The 20,824-nt window shown below is 37.1% G+C and overlaps 1 protein-coding gene across 1 annotated transcript in view; it reads right to left on the bottom strand.

The window, feature by feature from the left end:
* Pgm2a (phosphoglucomutase 2) overlaps positions 1–20,824 on the bottom strand; it is a 302,858-nt gene that overhangs the window by 35,112 nt on the left and 246,922 nt on the right. Inside the window, exon 13 of the mRNA XM_090406595.1 lies at positions 359–461. Coding sequence (XP_090262721.1) covers positions 359–461 — 103 coding nt within the window. The remainder of the gene's footprint in view (positions 1–358; positions 462–20,824) is intronic.

Here is a 20,824-nt window from a genome sequence, read left to right as displayed (position 1 = left end):
TAAATTTATGAAAGGCCTCAAAAATCTTGAGTTGTTTTTCTAGGGATTTTTCATCCTGGAATAGAAACCCTAGTAGTAATTCTGTTGAAAATGCTGTATATCAGTATAGACAATGTCTTTGGCACTATCTTCTTACAACTAGTAAGCATCAAGCAAAACAAAGGCACTAATCTAAAAACTAAGTTCTAAGTTTTATTAACATGTGCAGTTTCTAGAAAGAAACTGCACATGTTAATAAAATCAACATTCATCAAAAATCCAATCTGGAGTTTGATGTCCAACCTGCTGACAAAAATGCAAATTCATTTTTGTTAGCAGGTTGGACAGTGAATTGACTTAATTAAGAAATATTACTTACAGTTTCCGAACCAGAGAAGTTTCTGAGCCGTTCAAACATTGCAGTAATTGTTGGCTGATGGTGGCATATATAATATGAATTATTGCATACATGGTAGCCATATCTGAAAAGAAAATAACATTTAATATCTTGTCTAAAAGCTATTATTATTTACAAAGTTTGGTTTAAATTCAATACTAACATTTCTTTTAGCAATCTGGACAAAGCCCTGCTGGAATTTTAACTGAAAAAGAATTTAAATTGCAAGATTTTTCCCCAAAAGGTAATTAGGTGAAATGTTTAGCTTAACTAAATATACAAAGTCCAAATGATTAGCACAACTAAAATTACTTTTCAGATTTTTAAAATACACACTGAAAAGAATTAAAAAATAAATATTAAAATTTCCTTAAGCAGCCTCATGGTAACTTCCACAATGCTAGGTCTGCAGAAGAAAGACCTGAAGAAAGAGTGACCAGTTCTGGTTAAAGAAACTTTAGGTCTCTTTTTCAACTAATTCCAAACTTAGTCATCATTAGATACATGCAAGAAAGATTTTCCACTCGAGAAGAAATTCTAGTTCTTAACCACACTGTTACACCTGATATCTTAAGAATGTAGAATTCTCAGCTATCATGGTGTAACATGAAGAATAAATAAAATAAATTAAAAACCCTGCATAAAAGCTAATAGTTGAATTAATTGAAAGAAAAGGAAAGATTCTTGCATCCAATAAAATATATAAAAAAAATAAAGGTTTTTGTTAAACTAACTAACAAAAGAAAGAAAGAATATATTAATATTGTGATATGATTTAAATGAAAAAAGTTAAGACAGAAAAGGATTAGTCATAAGAGATGGTATGTGAGAGGCTAGAGATTAAGTTATTAAGTAAATTCATAGAAAAATTTTGGAAAGGGGATTAAATTAGAGGCTAGCAAAAGAAAAACAACAGACTATCGCTCAGGGCCGATTCCCGGATTGAGACATCGTTTGGCTCGCCGACCAAAGGACGTTTGGCAGAAAAAAAAAAACTCCACCCTAATTGGTCGGTGAAGTAAAAACAAGTAGGGGGCAGAGAAAAGAAGTTAAAGAGGGTGCCATTAGGAGAGCAAGTATAAAGGATTGGAACCCCCCCCCCCCCCCCCCCGAGGCTTTTTGGTTTTTGTTTTGGTTCTGTTCCCGAGGAGTTCTCAACGAGCTCTGTGGCATAGGTTTCACACAGTTTTCCTGAGTAGAGATTGGGGTTATATCTCTGTCGTCACAACATGGAAACAAAAGTGAGCGGGATTTCGATTCCGGATTTCCTATGTAAGAAGCGAAGAATGCCATAGAGTCAAAGAAAAGGAAACATATTCTTTGTGTTTCAACTTCGGTGACAACCACGAGAAAGGGAAAGCTATAAAGATATCGATATCCACGTCGCAAGTCGCACAGCCGTCATATAGATGATTCAAAGTATGTCCTGAATTACGGAAGTTTAAGACCGTGTAAGCATAGTTCAACTCCAAAAGGAATGTAGGAGTAGCAGATTATCGGAGAGGTTATACCAAGCTAGTTCAATCAGAAAAAGGTAAAGGCCCATATGAAAAACTCAAGAAAGAAAGGAACTGTAAAATATATCTAATGTTAACTAAAATTTGTCTGCAATAAGTATCATTATTCTAATACGGAGCTGTTGAAGTGACCAAGGAAAATTTATACTAGGACTTTAGTATCTGACAGAACATGTTAAAAGTAAGCTGGCTAGTGTTAATGTTATATGAATAATTAAGTGTCCTGAGAATTTTGCATGTCTATTGTAATGTATGGGAAAGTTAAAATGTCATAGTTGTGTGTTAGTGCAGTAAAAGGTTTAGTTAATCTACTTAAGTTTGAATAGTTAAATAGTGTGAATTAATCTTATATGTCCATGTCACATGAAGTTATGTGTTGAATTGTTATGGTGGCATGATCGTAACACCCATTATAGGATCATAGCCTAATGACTTGTAATAAGTTAATGTTAGTTTGTAAGTATTTAGTTTAGCATTGAATTGAGTAATAACAAAAATTGAATTGTACTATGTTAAAGTTTTTAATAAACCTTTGTTCAATGATAAGAAAAGTTGTCTGAAATTGCTGTCCAATGCACCACTTGAAAAATTACGAACCTAATCACGCGGGAGATAAAGTGTCACGACTGCAACATTGTTTCACTTTCAGACATATTTGAGTTCTTTCTCCTTGTTTTTGTATATAATATCTCAAACTAAATATCCCAAAAGGCGCAGTATAAATACAAATATTAGGGGTACTAAGGGAGAATTAACTTAAGTATTAGTAAAAATTTTGGTGATATCTCGTGCGTAGATAATAGTTGAACATAGATAAAGGGGAAATAACTAGATAGAATAAAAATCATAAATTGGGACACAACAACACTACTGGCCAAGACGTCAAGGTTATCATGGATGCGAAGTGCATGTTAAAATTGTAATACCATTGATATTACATTTAAATATGTGATGGATACGAAGCGTATGAGGATGCGTATTTTATCCATAATGGCCGGTTAGGTGGTTAATCACACGTTAGCAAAATCATTACCAGCATATCATGGGGAATGCACTCAATCGTAGCAATGCCGATAAGTGAAGCGTAACTGCATGCCAGTTCCCAAAATTTAAGGCTGAAAAAAAAAAGTGTAACTAACTCCCTTGGGCAATTAAAATGTATAAGAGGATTTATTTATAAGTTGTTATAAAATAAATAGCTTAATAATCCTTCACTTAGCAAGATAACTAACTATTGAAAGAAATTATGTATGCCTTTGCAATTTAAAACATTTTGAAAATGAGTGATAGGTTTAGAGAATTCACCCTTTGCTATGTGATTTGCTTTAACACGTTCGCTGCCAACTACGAGTATACTCGTAGTTGGTAAACCAGCTACACAAGCCAGCTACGAGTATACTTGTATGACGCTTACTGCTGGCAACGAGATTACCGTACTGACCTTGAAGAAGTGAAATTGCTTGGCATACGGGAATAGACTATGCCGAAGTAGTGTGGCAGCGAACGTGTTAACATACTGTATTGTACTACTGAAAATATGAACTCTGACCTGAGTTGTATATTCACCTGTCACCTTTTATTTGTGATAATGATTAAGATGTCAAGGAACAGCTGTTTTTCCTGGTTCTCATCAACTGAGGACCAGCAGAAATTATGAAATAAAAAAAACTCTGCTAATGAATGTGTGAAGCATCCAATGGCATAGTTAACTAATTTTAAGGTTGCACCCAACCCAAAGATGCTCTTTATTGTTGATTTTGTATGTACACATCCCAATGTTTAAAAATGTGGCAGGTGGAGACAGGAATGTGTATGCGTGCATGACATGTAGGCAATACAAGGCAATGAGAGACATAAGTATCTCAATCTTGGAATATTTAGCAGCAGCAAAGATACTGCTTAAGAAAGAGGTGAAATTCGGTTTGTAAACAAGCAGTGTGAATGTGTTGGAGTATGAGAAGAATGCTAAAGATGTACATATGAATTTAACCTTGGATGGTGTAGCAGATGGAAATGGTTTGCCTCATGACCATGATTGTGAGTGTGTGAATGTAAACTGAAAGCAGGTTGTGTGGAGAGAGAAACAGAGCTGATGAGAACAGAGATTGAAGACATGAAAACTGACTTGAGGAGGGCAAATGAAGATATTAGGAGGATGGAGAAGTTGGCTACTGCAACAAGAATGAGAGTAAGTGTAAGAGAACATCATCAGAGAGGAAGGAGAGGAGAGAGAGAGAGAGAGAATGGGAAAGACAGGAGAAGAGTGGAGATTGCAGAAAGTTGAGAGAGTAGAACAAGACTTCAGAGAGCAAGGGAGAGAGGAAGGCAAGAAAATGAAAGAGACAATGGAAGAGAGGAAACTGCAGAAAATCAAGAGAGTGTGGAAGCAAAGGGTAGAGAGAGAGACAAGAGGAAGATTAAGAGTCTTTCCATAAGGAAAGACTCTTAATCTATCTTAATCTCTATCTTTCCAGGCATTTCTATAAGGAAATGCCTGGAAAGATAGTGTGGCACTGGTGGTGAAGAGGGGTGAAAATATGGAGGAGATGATAGTAATGACCTGAGAGGTAATGTGAATCATACAGTATGAGATTTCAGGTTGATGTTAGAGATAGTGCAGCACAAATATGTTTGAGGATAAATAGTGAGCATGGCCCCAGTAAGACAAAGTGGAGTACATAGTGAGAATGTGTAGGAAAAGAGGTCTGGAATATGTGGATGCTTGAAGATATAAGAGAGTTATATGCAAGTGATGGATTACATTTGAATGCAAAAGGGTACAGGCATTTGGAGAGACTTATTTTTGGGCAAGTGGGTGTATTGGGACAGGGAAACTAGAATTGCACAAGTGGAATGTAGCTGAGATGGTCTCATGTGGGGATAATAGCTTGAGAAATGAGAGGATGTACACTATATTACAGAACCAGGTGAAGTATGAAGGGAGTGATAACTATAAGAATATTGGCAATGCACTGGTTTTTCTGCATATAAATGCTAAGAGCATTAGAAATAAAGGGGAAGAATTTGTGGAACTGATTAACTCAGCCTCTCCAAAGGTTGTTGGTATCAGTGAAACTTGGTTAACTGAAGGGGATGTTCTAACAGGGATAGAAATAAAAGGGTATAGCATATTTTGCAGGATAGTAAGATAAAAAGGAGGATAAACATGGTGTTAGTGGAGCGTTACTCATAATAAGAGATGAATTGTGACCATGCAAGTCCTGACTTGGGGGATGAATAGGCATGGGGAAGGTATCAAAACAGAAGAAAGTTATGCAAAATTATAAGGCAGGTGACTACCATAGACTTAGAAACCAGCTTGCAGCAGTGCAATAGATGAAAGAATTTAAAGGAAGAGGGATTGTTAGTACATGGGAGATACTTAAGAAAAAATTGTTGACAGTGATGACATTGTATATCTCGAGTGAAGAAGATGAAGCAATCTGGAGTCAAATGGATCACAAAAGGAATAAAAGAGGAAGTGCAGAAGAAAAAGAGATTATGGAAGACATATTAAGAGACAGAGGTGGAGAACAGTTGCACGAGGAATATAGGACTCAGTTGGGGAAAGTTACTAGTATTGTAAAGAGAGAAAAAATAAAATATGAGAGGATACTGGTGCTGCAATCCAAGAGAATCCCAAGAAGTTTTTTCACTATGTGATGAGTAGGAGGAAAAAATGATAGTAGTCAGATTACCTTGCTAGGAGATGGTAATTGGGTGACCAAAGCAGATGACATAATTGACTATTTAGTGATCACTTTCTTAGAATGTTACATCCTGGTACAGCAGGCTATATTCCTAGAAGGATAACGAGTGATGAAGTGTTAGAAGTGAAGGAAGAGGACATATTCTGAATACAGAGTATGCTAAATGTTAATAAGGCAGGGGCTTACATGCAATTTCACCAAACATTTTACAGGGATGTGCCATTAGTTTAGCTGTTTAATGCAAGTCTTGGAAAATATAAAGAAAAATTTTTCACCTGTATCGATTTTACATAGGTCATAAAATATATAAAATTAGAAGTGTATATAACCTGCTTTAATGTATTGAACTTTGTATTATATTGTGAAAATAACTGAATGTAGAACTACAAGCATATAACTAAAAGGATTAGACAGGATTATGGTAGTGAGCTGGAGGTGAACAATAATCTCTAAGGTCAGTGAAATATAGGAGTTATATACACTTCTAATTTTATATATTTTATGACCCATGTAAAATTGATATAGGCAAAAAAATTTTCTTTATTTCACCATATGAGATTTTACAGCAGAATTGCATAAAGGTAGCAGTAGAAGGGAGGCATCAAAATATGAGTATGGGCATTTTGTATTTCTTCAGCAGTTAAGATTTTGAAGAAATTGGTAAGAGCTCGTATACAAAATTGGGTAGATGAGGAAAATTTTATATATCCAGGCCAGCATGGATTACTAAAAGAAGGGTGCTCTTCTTTTAGTAATCTGGTAACCTTTTACAATAGTGTAATAAGAGCAATAGGTGAGAGAAGGTATATACTGTCATTTTTTGGGGGGATATTTTGAAGGCATTTGATAGGGTGCCACATGACAAGTTGGTTGTTAAGTTGCAACATATGAAGTTCGGATATCAGGGTAATGGATTGGATTGGAGATTGGCTCTGATAGACGTCAGAGAGTTGTATATGGGAGAGCAACAGGAGAGAGTAAGAAGGTTACAAAAGGAGTTCCACAGGGTTCAGTCCTGGTGTTTTTATTATTATTATTTATTTATTTCTTAATGTCTGATCCACACATAAAAAGCCACAAGGCAAGAGGAATCTATTCACTTTTTGCTTGAAGAGATGAGAGTTGTAATCTGGGGAAGGCAGAGTTGGGAAGACTGTTTCAAAGGACAGAAGAAGTTGGGATGAAGGTGGAGGCAGTGAAGTTGGTTCGGTGAGTTTCAAAATCCATTGCTGTTCAATTTTTATGTCAATGATACTGTCACAGGAATACACAGAGATGTTCAGTTGTTTGCAGATGTGAAGCTTCAGAGGATTATTAGCAACAATGCCCAAGTTTTGGCTCTTCAAGAGGACTTGAATAGGCTGGAAAGTTAGACAAACGAATGGGGACATCAGATTAATAAAACTAAATGAAAGGTTTTAAAATTTGGGATCCACAGATAGAATACTTCATACTATATTTACCACATCTATATTTTTATGCTGAGATCTGGTCACTGGGATTTGATGGGGACAAAGTAACCTTGGAGAGGGTACAGAGACATAAAAATGATATCAGGACTGTTTTCACCTCAATTTTGCACCTCCATATACCACTTTTTGATATCTGCCAGCAGCCACCTTCTTATTCGTAAAACCAGTGTCATGTCCATTCCCATTTGTTCTAATTTGCGTAACAGTGTTCCATGTGGAATTCTGTCAAACGCTTTGCAAAATCCAGCAAAATCATTGTGTGGCCATTTCCTTTATCCAACTCAGCTGTTACTCTCTTATAAAAAGTTATGCAGACTGATGAGTTTGGCAGATAGAAGACAAATGGGGATATGGTCAAGATATTTAAGCTATTGAAGAGTTATGACTGTATTAACACTAAGAAGATTTTTCATATAGTAGAGCAAGGGGAAGTAGCAAGGACAAGGGGCCATCCCTAAAGTTGCAAATGGGAGTAATAAGTAAAAGGGTAAGATGTAAGTTTTTATATGGAGAGTGGTAAGAGCATGGATTCTAGTGGAAACACTTAGACGTTGGTTATGCATTTTCACTATATAATTTAAGGAAATTACAACGTACTAGGATATATATTAAAATAAATTTTAATATATTTCAATATTTCGGCAACATCACATTGCCATTTTCAAGAACTTAAGTACAAGACACGTGCACACAGGCACAACAAAACAGTAAGTGAGGAAGAAGTAGGAAGCTATTATTTCTCCTAAAGTCCTGATGGTGCCCTCTAGTGGACAATGTTGGTATTCTTGGGCGATTGGGCAGAAGGTCTTCTGATGTATTGAAAGTTTATTTTTCACTTGGTTAGAGTATAATAAAATTAGTTTAATCCTTTATCCAAGTGTGAACAAACAAAGTTTGCACCTGAAAGTATCTTCAGGACTAGGGTAAGGCTCCCACTGAAGAGACCTCAATAAAGGTCGAAACTAGTCTGGGTAGTGGCCCTTCCCTTAATGCATAACATTAGACATATCTGCAAGGAGATGTATTTTGCATTATAGGAGATACTGAGATAGGAGTGTTGGTAGCTTGCTCCACCTTTGCAACGAATTGCCCTAGTGTTGTACCACCTTACCCCAGTTCTGAAGATACTTTCAGGCGCAAGCTTTGTTTGCTCACACTTGGATAAAGGATTAAACTAATTTTATTATACTCTAACCAAGTGAAAAATAAACTTTCAACATCTTTCTCTAAATCCAGAGTAATTTATTAAAAAAGGGTGGCACACCATTTGGCAACTCCTATAGGTGGAGATGACCTGCTAATGCTTCTGCCTGGTATCTCCACTTGGGCCTGGCTCCCACTGAAGAGACCTCAATAAAGGTCGAAACTAGTCTGGGTAGTGGCCCTTCCCTTAATGCATAAGATTAGACATATCCGCAAGGAGATGTTTTGCATTACATGAGATACTGAGATAGGAGTGTTGGTATCTTGCTCCACCTTTGCAATGAGTTGTCTAGTGTTGTACCACCTTACCCCAGTCCTGAAGATACTTTCAAGCGCAAACTTTGTTTGCTCACATTTGAATAAAGGATTAAACTAATTTTATTATATGTCTTCTGATGTAGGTTTCCCAAATTTATGCAGCCAAAAAAGATCATGGATTGCATTGCCTGAGAGGGTGCTGAACATGTGGACAGTAGATTATTTATTATTATTATTGTACAGGCACCTCCTTGGAGTCCAAAGAGTCATTGTGGGAGACCCAATTGATCCACACAATCTATCATACCTCTCCTTGAACTCACAACTGACACTGGTAACTCATTCCACTTATTCACCACTCTCCAAGCAAAAAATCTAGTCCTCACATCCCTACTAACCACACCTTCATTCAATTTCCAGGGATGACTCTTTGTTCTTTCCCCTCAAGAAAAGTGCTGAAACCCTTCCCCTGCATCAATCCTATAAAACCCTTTAAGCAAATTAAATGTTTCTATCATATCCCCTCTTTTTCTCCTATCAACCAACTTCTGCAATCCAAATACGCTCAATATATTTTATAGGGAACATTCCACAGACTGCTCACCATCTTGGTCACTCGCCTTTGAATCTTCTCCATGACTTTTCCATACTGAAGAAATCCAGGAGACCAGACTTGAACTCGGTAATCCTTATCTCTACTTGTTAATGTGTTCTTCAATAGCCAAGTAATCTTATGAGCTACCTTAGCAATATGTCCTCTAAACTTTAACTCTTTGTCCACCACCACCCCTAAATCTCTAGCTTCATCTATTTCCTGGAGCACAGTGCCATCAATGTGATACACAGCTTGTAATCTATTTATCACAAAATGCATAACTTTACATTTCTCCACATCATGTTTTGCCGATACTGACAGCCTATTTAAATCGTCATGCAAACTCTCCACACCGCCCTGATTAACTATTACCCTATTTAATTTTGCAAAATCAGCAAACAACTGAATATTTCCTTTCAGGTTATTTTCTATATCATTTATTTGCAAATTCAACAGCAATGGTCTCAGCACCAAATCTTGCAGCACACCATTAGTCACCTGTTTTCACCTCAATTTTGCATCTCCATATACCACTTTTTGATATCTGCCAGCAGCCACCCTCTTATCCACATAACCAGTGTCATGTCCATCCCCATTTGTTCTATAATAAATTTAGTTTAATCCTTTATCCAAGTGTAAGCAAACAAAGTTTGCACCTGAAAATATCTTCAGGACTGAGGTAAGGTGGTACATCCCTTGGCAACTTGTAGCAAAGGCGGACCAAGCTCTCATCACTCCTAGTCCCAGTATCTCCCAAAATGTAAAGCACATCTCCTTGCAGACATGTATACTGCCATGCATTAAGGGAAGGGCCACTACCCAGACCGGTTTCAACCTTTATTGAGGTCTCGTCAGTGGGAGGCAGACCTAGAGTGGTGATACTAAGGGGTAGAAGCAATGGAGAGGTCATATTTACCCAGACCGGTTTCAACCTTTATTGAGGTCTCGTCAGTGGGAGGCAGACCTAGAGTGGTGATACTAAGGGGTAGAAGCAATGGAGAGGTCATATTTACCTATACAAGTTGCCAACCGGTGTACCACCTTATTATTAAATTACTCTGGATTTAGAGAAAGATGTTGGAAGTTTATTTTGCACTTGGCCAGACTATAATAAATTTAGTTTAATCCTTTATCCAAGTGTAAGCAAACAAAGTTTGCACCTGAAAATATCTTCAGGACTGAGGTAAGGTGGTACATCCCTTGGCAACTTGTAGCAAAGGTGGACCAAGCTCTCATCACTCCTTGTCTCAGTATCTCCCATAATGCAAAGCACATCTCCTTGCAGACATGTATACTGCCATGCATTAAGGGAAGGGCCACTGTCTGCAAGGAGAGGTGATACCAAAGTTGAAGCAATGCAGAAATTTTCCTATACCAGTTGCCAAAAGGTAACACACTTCCAACATCTTTCTCTAATCCAGAGTAATTTAATAATAAAGTGTGAAAATATGACTTCTGCATTACTTCAAACTTGGTATCACCTCTGGGTCTGGCTCCCACTGAAGAGACCTCAATAAAGGTCAAAACCAGTCTGGGTAGTGACCCTTCCCATACTGCATAGCATTATACATGTCCAGGAGCAAAATTTGTTTGCTTACACTTGGATAAAGGATTAAACTAAATATATAATTTATTATTATTATTATTATTATTATTATTACGGGCAACTCCAGGGGGTCATTAGACTAATCGAGGGAGGCCCCAAATCATATTCATCACAACTATTCGACATTCATACAGTATCTATCATACCTCGCCTTAAACTCATTCACTGTCAACAGCATCCACCACAGACTCTGGGAGCGCATTCCACTCATTCACCACTCTAAAAGTAAAGAACCCAGCTCTAACACCTTTACTAACCACACTTTTGTCCAGTTTCCATGGATGCCCCCTAGTCCTCCCACAACCAGCCCTGTTCTCAAAAATATCTTCTGAATTAATTTTATAGAAACCCTTCAGTAATTTGAATGTCTCAATCATACTCCCCTTTTCTGCCTATCAACCAATTTTTGCAACCCACAAATCCTCAACCTGTTCTCATAAGGTTCATTTCACAGACCTGCTATCATCTTGGTCACTCGCCTCCGGATCCTCTCCACCTCCTCTTCATCAAGAAGAAACCTAGGTGACCAAATCTGGGCACAGGTTGAGATGGGGTCTTATCAAGGCTCGATACAGAGGAACTATAACCTGCTTGTCTCCGCTTGTCAACGTATTCTTCAGCAACCAAGTGATTTGATGAGCTGATTTGGCCACTTTTGCTTTGCAAAAGTGGCCAAATCAGTGGCCTAAACTTCAGCTCCTTATCCACCAACACTCCTAAATCTCGTGCCTCATCAATTTCCTGGAGTACTGTTCCACCAATCTAGTAAACTGCTGCTAATCTTTTCACCCCAAAATGTATAACCGTACATTTTGCCACATTAAATTGACATCCATTCACCTTAGCCCTGACCTCCAATCTACCCAAATCATCTTGCAAAATTTTGACGTCATCTGCATTCACTATTGCCCTACCCAACTTTGCATCATCCGAAAACAAATGAACTGTTCCTCTCAGATCCTTTCCTATATCATTAATGAACAAATTAAACAGCAGTGGTCCAAGAACAGATCCTTGTGGCACACCACTAGTCACAGGCTGTCTTGTGGACTCTACTCCTGAATAAACCATTCTCTGATATCTCTCCGTCAACCACCCTCCTATCCATCTCACCAACCCTATATCCATCCCCATATGCTGCAATTTACTGATTAGAATTCCATGTGGTATCCTGTCAAAGGCATTAGCAAGGTCCAGTAGAATCACTGTAAACCCATTACCCTTATCCAGTTCAGCCGTCACTGTGTTATAATACGTGAGCAAGTTACTGAGGCATGACCTACCCTTCACAAAACCATACTGTCCCCGATACGGTATCCCATTTTCTTCTATCCAATCTTGTATTTTCCTCTTGACTATTTTCTCAAAGACCTTGATAATGATCCCTGCTATGCTGATTGGCCGGTAATTTTCAACAGCAGCCTCGGAACCACCTTTATGCAGCAGAACTATTTTCCCCTCTTTATACCCCCTTGGGACTGACCCAGACCCGAGGCTCAAATTAAACAAAATGGTCAAGGGCACTGACAATTCTTTAGCCGCTTCACGTACGACACGAGCTGGTATACCATCCAATCCCACAGATGTATTGACATTGAGGTTCTGTAATAGACTAGTTACCTCTACTTCATTCATCACAATTCCAGTATAAGCTGTTGGTTCTTCCATTCCTGCAATGTCACCACCTGGATGATGTACTCTTGCAAAGTGCTTGCTCAGTAATTCCACCATATTGAATGATTCGGTTACCTCCCAACACTCGGCATTTTTTAAGATCATTCTACCATGAACATTTTTCTTTTTACTTGCAACATATTGAAAAAACTGTTTGGGATTCTCTTTAGCCTGCATGGCCAATTTTCTTTCGTAATCCGCTTTTGCTTTTCTTACCACCCTTGTTACCATCCTGGCCTGAGCTTTATACTGTTCCTGCGCCTGCTGGTCACCTTTCTCCTTAAATTCCCTCCACAACTGTTTCTTTTTTTGCAGCTCAAGCTTAATAGTGTTATTCATCCATTTAACCCCTACTTGATTTATTATTCGGACTCTTGGTCATTGCCTCCTGCAAACACTTCTTAACCACCTCCCATGCACTATCAACATCCAGCCCTTGCAGTTTTACATGCCATGGCACTGAGCCAAGCACCCACCTAAGTGTGCGCTTGGCTCAGTGCCATTTATGTCTAACCAAGTGAAAAAACTTCCAACATATTTCTCTAATCCAGAGTAATTTAATAATAAGGTGTGAAAATATGACTTCTGCAAAAATTTCCAATGTTCAAACTTTTTTCATGTGAAAGATATATGCAAAACTTTTTAATGTCTTTTTTCATAAAGTAAAATCAGGGGTGCGAGTTACACTCAAGGACAAGTTATGTTCGAGTAAATACGTTAAGCATTTCGCCGACAAGTTGACATCCTTCTGCTGCTTCCCCTGCTCAGCTGATTTCTATGATGAGTTACAATGCATATATATTTTTCTCATTACCGTTTTTTTTTTTTCAAACCAACATCATTAAAATCAATTTAATAATACAATAATCAATTTTACACTGAATAATATTATAAATTTATATATAAATATATATTTATATATATATATATATAATAAATTTATAAATAAATAAAGTAGATTAATTTTCTATTAATTCAATTTTTCCCCTATTAAAAACTGCCTGGCACGTCAGCAACTGATTTTTAAATTTTTGGCAAGCGCACATAAAAAGGTTCACCACCATCGATCTAGATGATCCTTATCTCTCTCCCATGCACTACTAACATCCTTACCCTGCAGTTTTATGCTATGCCACAGATTTGAGCTACTTCCCAAGCTTGTCATAATCATTGCCTTGTAGTTCCACATATACCCCATCATGACAGAATATTCCTCATGTTGCACAATTTTCCAAGTGAAGACCGCATGGTTACTTTCATCAATCGGAGGCAATGTAATCACCTTGGTTACGGATAGCTCTTCTGATCCTATGATCAGGTCTGATACTCTCACACCCCTAGCCTCTCCATAATCATCTCTTAGTAGATGTATAAATTCCATTTCCTACCTGCCAGGTGTTCTTTATTCCTTCCAGTCTCTACCCCCCCATAGTTGAAGTCTCCCATAATAATCACTCAGCTGTGCTCATTGTACTAGTTTGCCAATGCATGTCATTCAGTCGGAGGCAATGTGATCACCTTGGTTATGGATAGCTCTTCTGATCCTATGATCAGGTCCGATACTCTCGCACCCCTAGCCTCTCCATAAACATGCTGCCTCGAGTAATTATCTCTTAGTAGATGTATAAATTCCATTAGTAGATGTATAAATTCCACCACTGTATATTTACTTCAAATTGAATTGCTTCAAATGAACAAACACTCTCCTGCCTATCACCTATTTTTTTTTGGCTGCAATTCATCTGCTATCATCAGCAGTACTCCTCCCCTTCCCCATCCTGTCTTCTCTATCTTCCCTCAAAATATTAAACCCTTCACATTCTATCCCTGTAACCACATCATCTGCTGTTAACCAAGTCTCAATAATGGCTATAACTTTTGGCGAGGTTGTACTAACCAATGCCCAGAACTCCTGCCACTTGTTACTGATACTTCCAGCATTACTATATAAAAACTGTAGCACTCCTTTAGGCCCCCAATCACCTTTACTTCCTGAATTTACTATCCTATTCCATATTTTCTGCTTGAAAAACTAGATTCCGCTCTTGGTCATTCTCACAGTCACTCACCTTTTGGGTGGCTCCACACAAACTCACCTACTTACATTCTAATTACTTAAGTTTTCCTATTTGTGCTTTAGCATGCTTGGTGAACAAAGATCTCTCCGAATGCCCAAAACCAAAACTGTTTAGATGCAGTCCAAGAGCATTGCACAACTCTTTCTTTCCATCAAACACAGACCACAGATCCCTAAATCCTACATCATTTTTTCTGCAATAGATGAGTTTAAGGAGTAGTGTGATTGACTTTGTGCTGACCTACAAGTCTTGGAGGTCAGGAAATAATAGTAATGATGATTCATGTGTTATGGCAAATAAAAATGAAATTATGAGACTATGAAACTGGTAATGTAACAATTTTTGAAAGAAAAGTGTACTTTGGTAGAAGCTTGAAACAGAAAATAATACAAAGAAATCAAGAATTATGATTTTGGGGATTTAGAAGCAGATTTAAGAATGGAGATAGAGATATATTCATTTTGAACACCAAAATAAATCTATTTCAATCAAACATTCCCATCATTAACTGCATTAATGATAGGAATGGTTATTATTATGGAAATAATTATGAAGAAAACGTTTTTGAGTTTGTCTGGTTCAGATCTATTAAGCATTTGTAAAGATATCTGCATAAGTAAGGAATTAGATAAGAACAGAGGTCTGCAAGTTGTCGAACTGTGTCATGCAGATCACAGACAAGAGTATGCAAAAGAGCATGCAGGTAACTTATGTCTGTACATGAATGCTAGGAGTATCAGAAACAAAGGAGTAGTTTCTTGCCTTGGTTAATATATTGGGACCTCATACTGCTGGAATTAGTGAGACCTGGCTATAAGAAGCAGACATACTAACTGGTATTGAGTGCAAAAGGCACAGTATTTTTAAGAAGGATAGGAGAGTGGGGGGGGGGGGGCATGTTGCTAATGACATCAGATAACTTGAATCTAGTTAGAGTTGAGATCTATGGCTGCAATACTGGTATCTGGTAAGAGGTGGAGTCTAACAAGATTAAATACATAGCAAATACATAGCAGCGTGTTGTTACAGACCAGGTGTATCAGTTGCTAGTGACAAAGAAATGCTTAATCTTATAAATATGATGGCTGCAAAAAGCGAAACTGTAATGGAGGACTTAAATCATCCAAACAATGATTGGGAAGCTGTGAAATCGCATGAGAAGAAGGAAACTGAATTTATTGAGCAGTTGCGAGTCAACTTCCTCAAAAAGTATGTGACAGCAGGAACTCATGGTCGAAGAGTGTTAGATCTGATTGTAGTGTCTGAGTGGGTTTCAGTTAAAGCATAACTATTCTGCCTCTGGTTGGTGACAGTGATCATATAGTATTATTATTATTATGTGACACCTCCAGGGATTCCAAAGACTCATTGAGGGAGGACAACTACTCTACATTTCTGTCTCCACCACTCAATCCACCAACTACACCAATGCCATCTACTGCCCGCCACCACCATGAGTAAAAAAAAAAAATAAATAAAAAATAAATTAGGTGATCTCCCAGACCACTCCCTACAAGTGACCAAATGATTGTTCAACTCAGCATTGGTTCCATTCAGTAACAGGCTCACCCTAACACTGGGCATAACGGCTCACATTCCAGGGAGAAGGCATTCACCAACACGCCGGAAAACACCAACCCCAGAGACTTATATTGCTCTCTCAAGGCAACCCCCCCCCAAAAAAAAATCTTAAGCCCCCCTTTTAGTGGGAGCCAGACTCTGAAGAAACGTTAAGAGAGAAAAACTCTTGCTCAGCATTCACTTGGGAAGTGGATAAGTTTATGAATGTTCCATGCAGAAAAGGATACATGCTGAACTACAAAGCAGGAAATTATGACCAGCTGAGTATACTAAGTTCAGTGCAATGGTATGGTTGCTGGATGGGAAGAACATAGACAGTGCATAGGAAGCATTAAAAAATACTTAAATGATGCAATATCAGAATGTGTCCTGAGAGTTCGAAGAATAAATAGGGTAGGAGTCAAATGGATGTGTAATCTTATTAAGCAAGAGATTCAGAAGTAAAAGGATGATGTGGAAGAAATGCCATGTGCATAAGGATGGTGTCAGTTATGATAATTATAAGCAATGGGCCAGAAGAGTCACAAGTGTTGTACGGAAAGATAAGTCTGTGTATGAAAAGAAACTGGCTCTGCAAGTTCAAGACAACCCAAAAGAATTATATTTTTATGCTACTAGTAAAAGAAGGAATGAATCTGAAAGAATAACTCTACTGAATGCAAATGGTATGTGGGTGACTGATGCAGAAGTGGTTGTTTAAATAACGAATAGCCATTTTGCTAGAAGCTATCAACCTGGTATATATGCTAAATTGAACTCGTCACTGTATGAAGAGGAAGTACTAGAGCTGCTGCACAAACTGAATAAGAATTCTGCAGTAGGGACTGATGGGATATCACAGCATGGATGCCAAAAGTGTGTTCAAATGGCTATGCCTTTGACCTGACTTTATAATTTGAGTCTCAAATCAAGGAAGATTCCACATTAGTGGAAAGAATGTTAATCCCATTGCACAAAGGTGGTGCAGAGACTGATGTATTCAACTATCCACTAATCAGTATCTCAGGAGTGGTGGTGGTGAAGGTTTTGGAAAAGTTGGTTAGGGCTTGCATTCAGAAATGGGTTGAGAGAATCTCTTTGCAGCCAACAGCTTGAGTTTACTAAGGGAAGATCATGTTTTAGTAACTTGCTCATATTCTATAATAATGTTACCACTGACTGAGTTAGACAAGGGAAATGAATACAATGATACTTTTGGATTTTGCCAAGGCTTTTGACAGAATACAGCATAAAAGATTGTTGCATAAAGTAGATAATATGGGATTGGATTATAAAATATTAGCATGGATAAGAGGATGGCTGACTGACAGGAATCAAAAACTGGCATATGAGAGATGCGAGTCTGCAAGATTCAAGGTAACCAGTGGTGTGCCTCAAGGATCAGTCCTTGGTCCATTGTTATTCAATCTGTACATCAATGCCATTGGGAAGGATTTGATGCATGACATACAGCTATTTGCTGATGATGATGCAAAGATAGGTAAGGTAATAAGGAGTACTGCTGATATGCAGTACTTGCAGAAAGATTTGAATTGTGGGAGTGTGAAAATGGCTGTAAATTCAATGTTAATAAATGTGAGGTCATGTCGTATTATATTGGTGGGATTATGCTAGAAGAAACTGATCAGGCTAATGATCTTGGAGTGTTAGGAAGTTGAAGTTGAGGGGCCACGTAGCCAAGATTTCAAATTCAACCCAAAAAATAATTGCAATGCTGAAACGAACTTTGACATGTAAAGATAAGGAAGTCATTTTGCCTGTTTACAAGGCCTTGATAAGACCTCACTTGGACTATTGTGCATTGGTCTGGTCTCCTAGTTTCTTGTCATCCTGATACAGTGGAGAGTGCAAAGGAGAGCATCAAAAATGATATCACCATTGTAGAATGCTGATTATGAAGATAGATTGAGAATTTGTATCATGCAGATACTAGCAAACAGGAGAAAGAGGGGTGATATGATTGAGACAAACTTCTGAAAGGGTTATACAGTAGTGGAATTTTTCATTTTATGGAGGTGGGGAAAAGGGCACAAGGTCATCCTTGGAAGATGACAATGAATACTGTGAAGAAGAGGTGAGGGCTAGATTATTGTCTCATAGAGTGGTGCTTGATTGGAATGGATTGCCGTTGGATGTTGTGTATGCAAGTAGCATGAATGAATTCAAGAATAGGTGACAGCTGGTGAGAATAGTATGGCCTCCCTCAATGAGTTACTGATTCCTTGGAGGTCTCTCTTAATAATAATAAACAATTAGATCTACATCAACTCAATCTGAAAGAAATTTGCTATTTCATGCTGACCTGTAACTAGACAAAGATCCAGACTTTAGAAGTGATCAATTAAGACTGTTCTTAAAAATTTGATTTTAACAATAAATGTAAATATTGCTATTTATCTTTATACATATTTAGGATTTCTTTTATGTTAATCTCAGTGTTTTTCAACAAATATATATTAACTATTGGTATGCTGTATCAATATAATTTGAATTTGTTTGCAATCAAACTTTCGGTCCTTTCTTTCAAATATCTAATATACTAATTAAAATTTACTTTTTCCCCTATCCTAAAATGTACAGTTCGTTATTTTAATGCTTTATTACTATAAAAATACGAAACTTATTCAAGAGAAACTCTGAATATCAAATGCTTAAAATAAAATTTTGGGGATTTCTCAAGAATCGTCATTTCCCATTCTTGATTCTCAAAGATTAAAAAATATCAGGAATTTGGAAACCCTAGCATAGATGTTTGTGAATGTCTTTAGGTGGTGGGCAATTATCATCTGGAGAGTGATCATCACCTAACTCAGTGGAAGTTTGAAGTGGCCTAAAAAAAGTACCATACTTGGTCTCCAGAAGAGGATTACTGGATTGTCTAATCCTCAGCTACATCAGTGTACTTTAATATATACTAATCTACGCTTTATCTGACCCTTCAATTATCGGAACAGCAAGTTCTGATAATTAAGGGGTCAGATAACTGACATACAATTACATAGTGCTCTACCAGTGGGCATTTGACATGAAAGATCAGTTAATTGAAAGGTCATCGTTTTGAAGGTCACATAAACGGTAGATTGCAATATTACTGTTTTCAACATGAATACCACATTAAAAAAAAATCACTTCCACCTACACATATCTGCACTTGATTTGAAGTAACTCAATTGTCCCTCTCCACCAAAGACTCTCTACCCTTATTAGAAATTACAAAATTCCTCTGCTCAAACAGCACATTTCACTTGGAAGAACAAAATAAAAATGAGCCACTGCTATTGACACCAGTTCCCACCCTGGCAATTTATGATGATATTTGATCAGAAAGGCTCAAATATGGAAGTATAAAAGTTCTACAGTGGCATACTGCTCAATTCAGAAGGCCAGATTAGAAGGTCGAATTCCAAATAATTGGAATGGATATCTCTTAGTATTCAATCTATAAAAAAAAGAGAAATATAAATGAATGTGAGAATTAGAGGCATTTGAGTTGGATTTGTCCAACTCAAATGAATATTGCAGGTAATATGTATTCAAGAATACTTAAGAAGCTAAGAAATACTTCTGAACACCCGTTGTTCAAAAACATTACAATTACATGGTATTAATGGGACAAAAATTATATAAAACAATACATGGTCTATATTCAGCCGTTGAAATTCAAGGAAGTACAAGATCACTTGATATAAAATCAGACAAGACAAATGTATGTATCACATTAAGAAGGGAAAAAGCATTAAACCTCATATCAAAACTCGATATGTAAAATTCAAATGTTTCAGTACAAGTCTTCAAGCGATTCTTGGATGAAATTAAATTATTACTGTAACAAATTTGGCACGAAAATCAACAATGAAACAACCATGAAAATAAGATTGAACATCAATCACATCAGCAAATTTTCAATGGAGAACCTATTGAAAAAGTAACATATTTCAGCCATCTAGGCACAATTTTCAGTGAAGATGGCAAATTAAATAAGAAAATATGCAACAGAATAAACAAAGTAAGTATGGTGGGGAATTAAATGAATAAATCTATATAGAATTAGAAATTAGCTAAACCACTAAATAGCGGTAGCACTATACAAAATCAGTTTTTCAACATACGAATCTGAGAGCAGGTTTTTGATCAAAAACAAGAAACAACAGATCCAAGAAAAATGAGAGTGTACAGATGGCATTAATGGAAAAGGTGTGTAAGAATGAAGATATCAGAAAGAAACTTGATGTTAACACTCAAGAATATGAGAGCAGAACTAATGGAGTTTATATGATCAATTAAACAGGATGAGAAAAGAAAATTTAATGAAACACGTCTGATGTCAGTAAAAAAGAATCAGAGGAAGACTAAGATCTACTGATGCAGTTTGAAGTGCTTTACTACACTAAAAAATGGAAGATCTGACAATGCTGTCACTACAACAGACTAATTCGGATGAAAATTAGTGACAGGAAAGTAGTCATTGTGTAGTACTATCATGATATATTATACATCTCTTGAAAGTACATATCAATTTGATGACTTCTTTTTCAAATCTACTATATGCTCTGATCTTGAATCAGGGTAAAGATTATGACTCAAAAAATTCTCCTACTTTTTCCTTAGTATTAGCAAAACCTGTGTGAAAACAAACACAAATAAGTTTATTGTCCAATTTCCACTTTTGAAATTTACTCAAATCATTACTCGAATCCACCATATTTAAAGTTGAATATCAAAGCTATTCCTCCTTCCTCTTGAGTCACTAGTGC

The sequence above is a fragment of the Typopeltis vanoorti genome, chromosome 16 (genome assembly GCF_054136105.1).
Source record: "Typopeltis vanoorti isolate ZY-2024b chromosome 16, IOZ_Tvanoo_1.0, whole genome shotgun sequence".
In the NCBI taxonomy this organism is placed as follows: Eukaryota; Metazoa; Arthropoda; class Arachnida; order Uropygi; family Thelyphonidae; genus Typopeltis; species Typopeltis vanoorti.
This window is presented reverse-complemented; position numbering and strand designations above follow the sequence as displayed.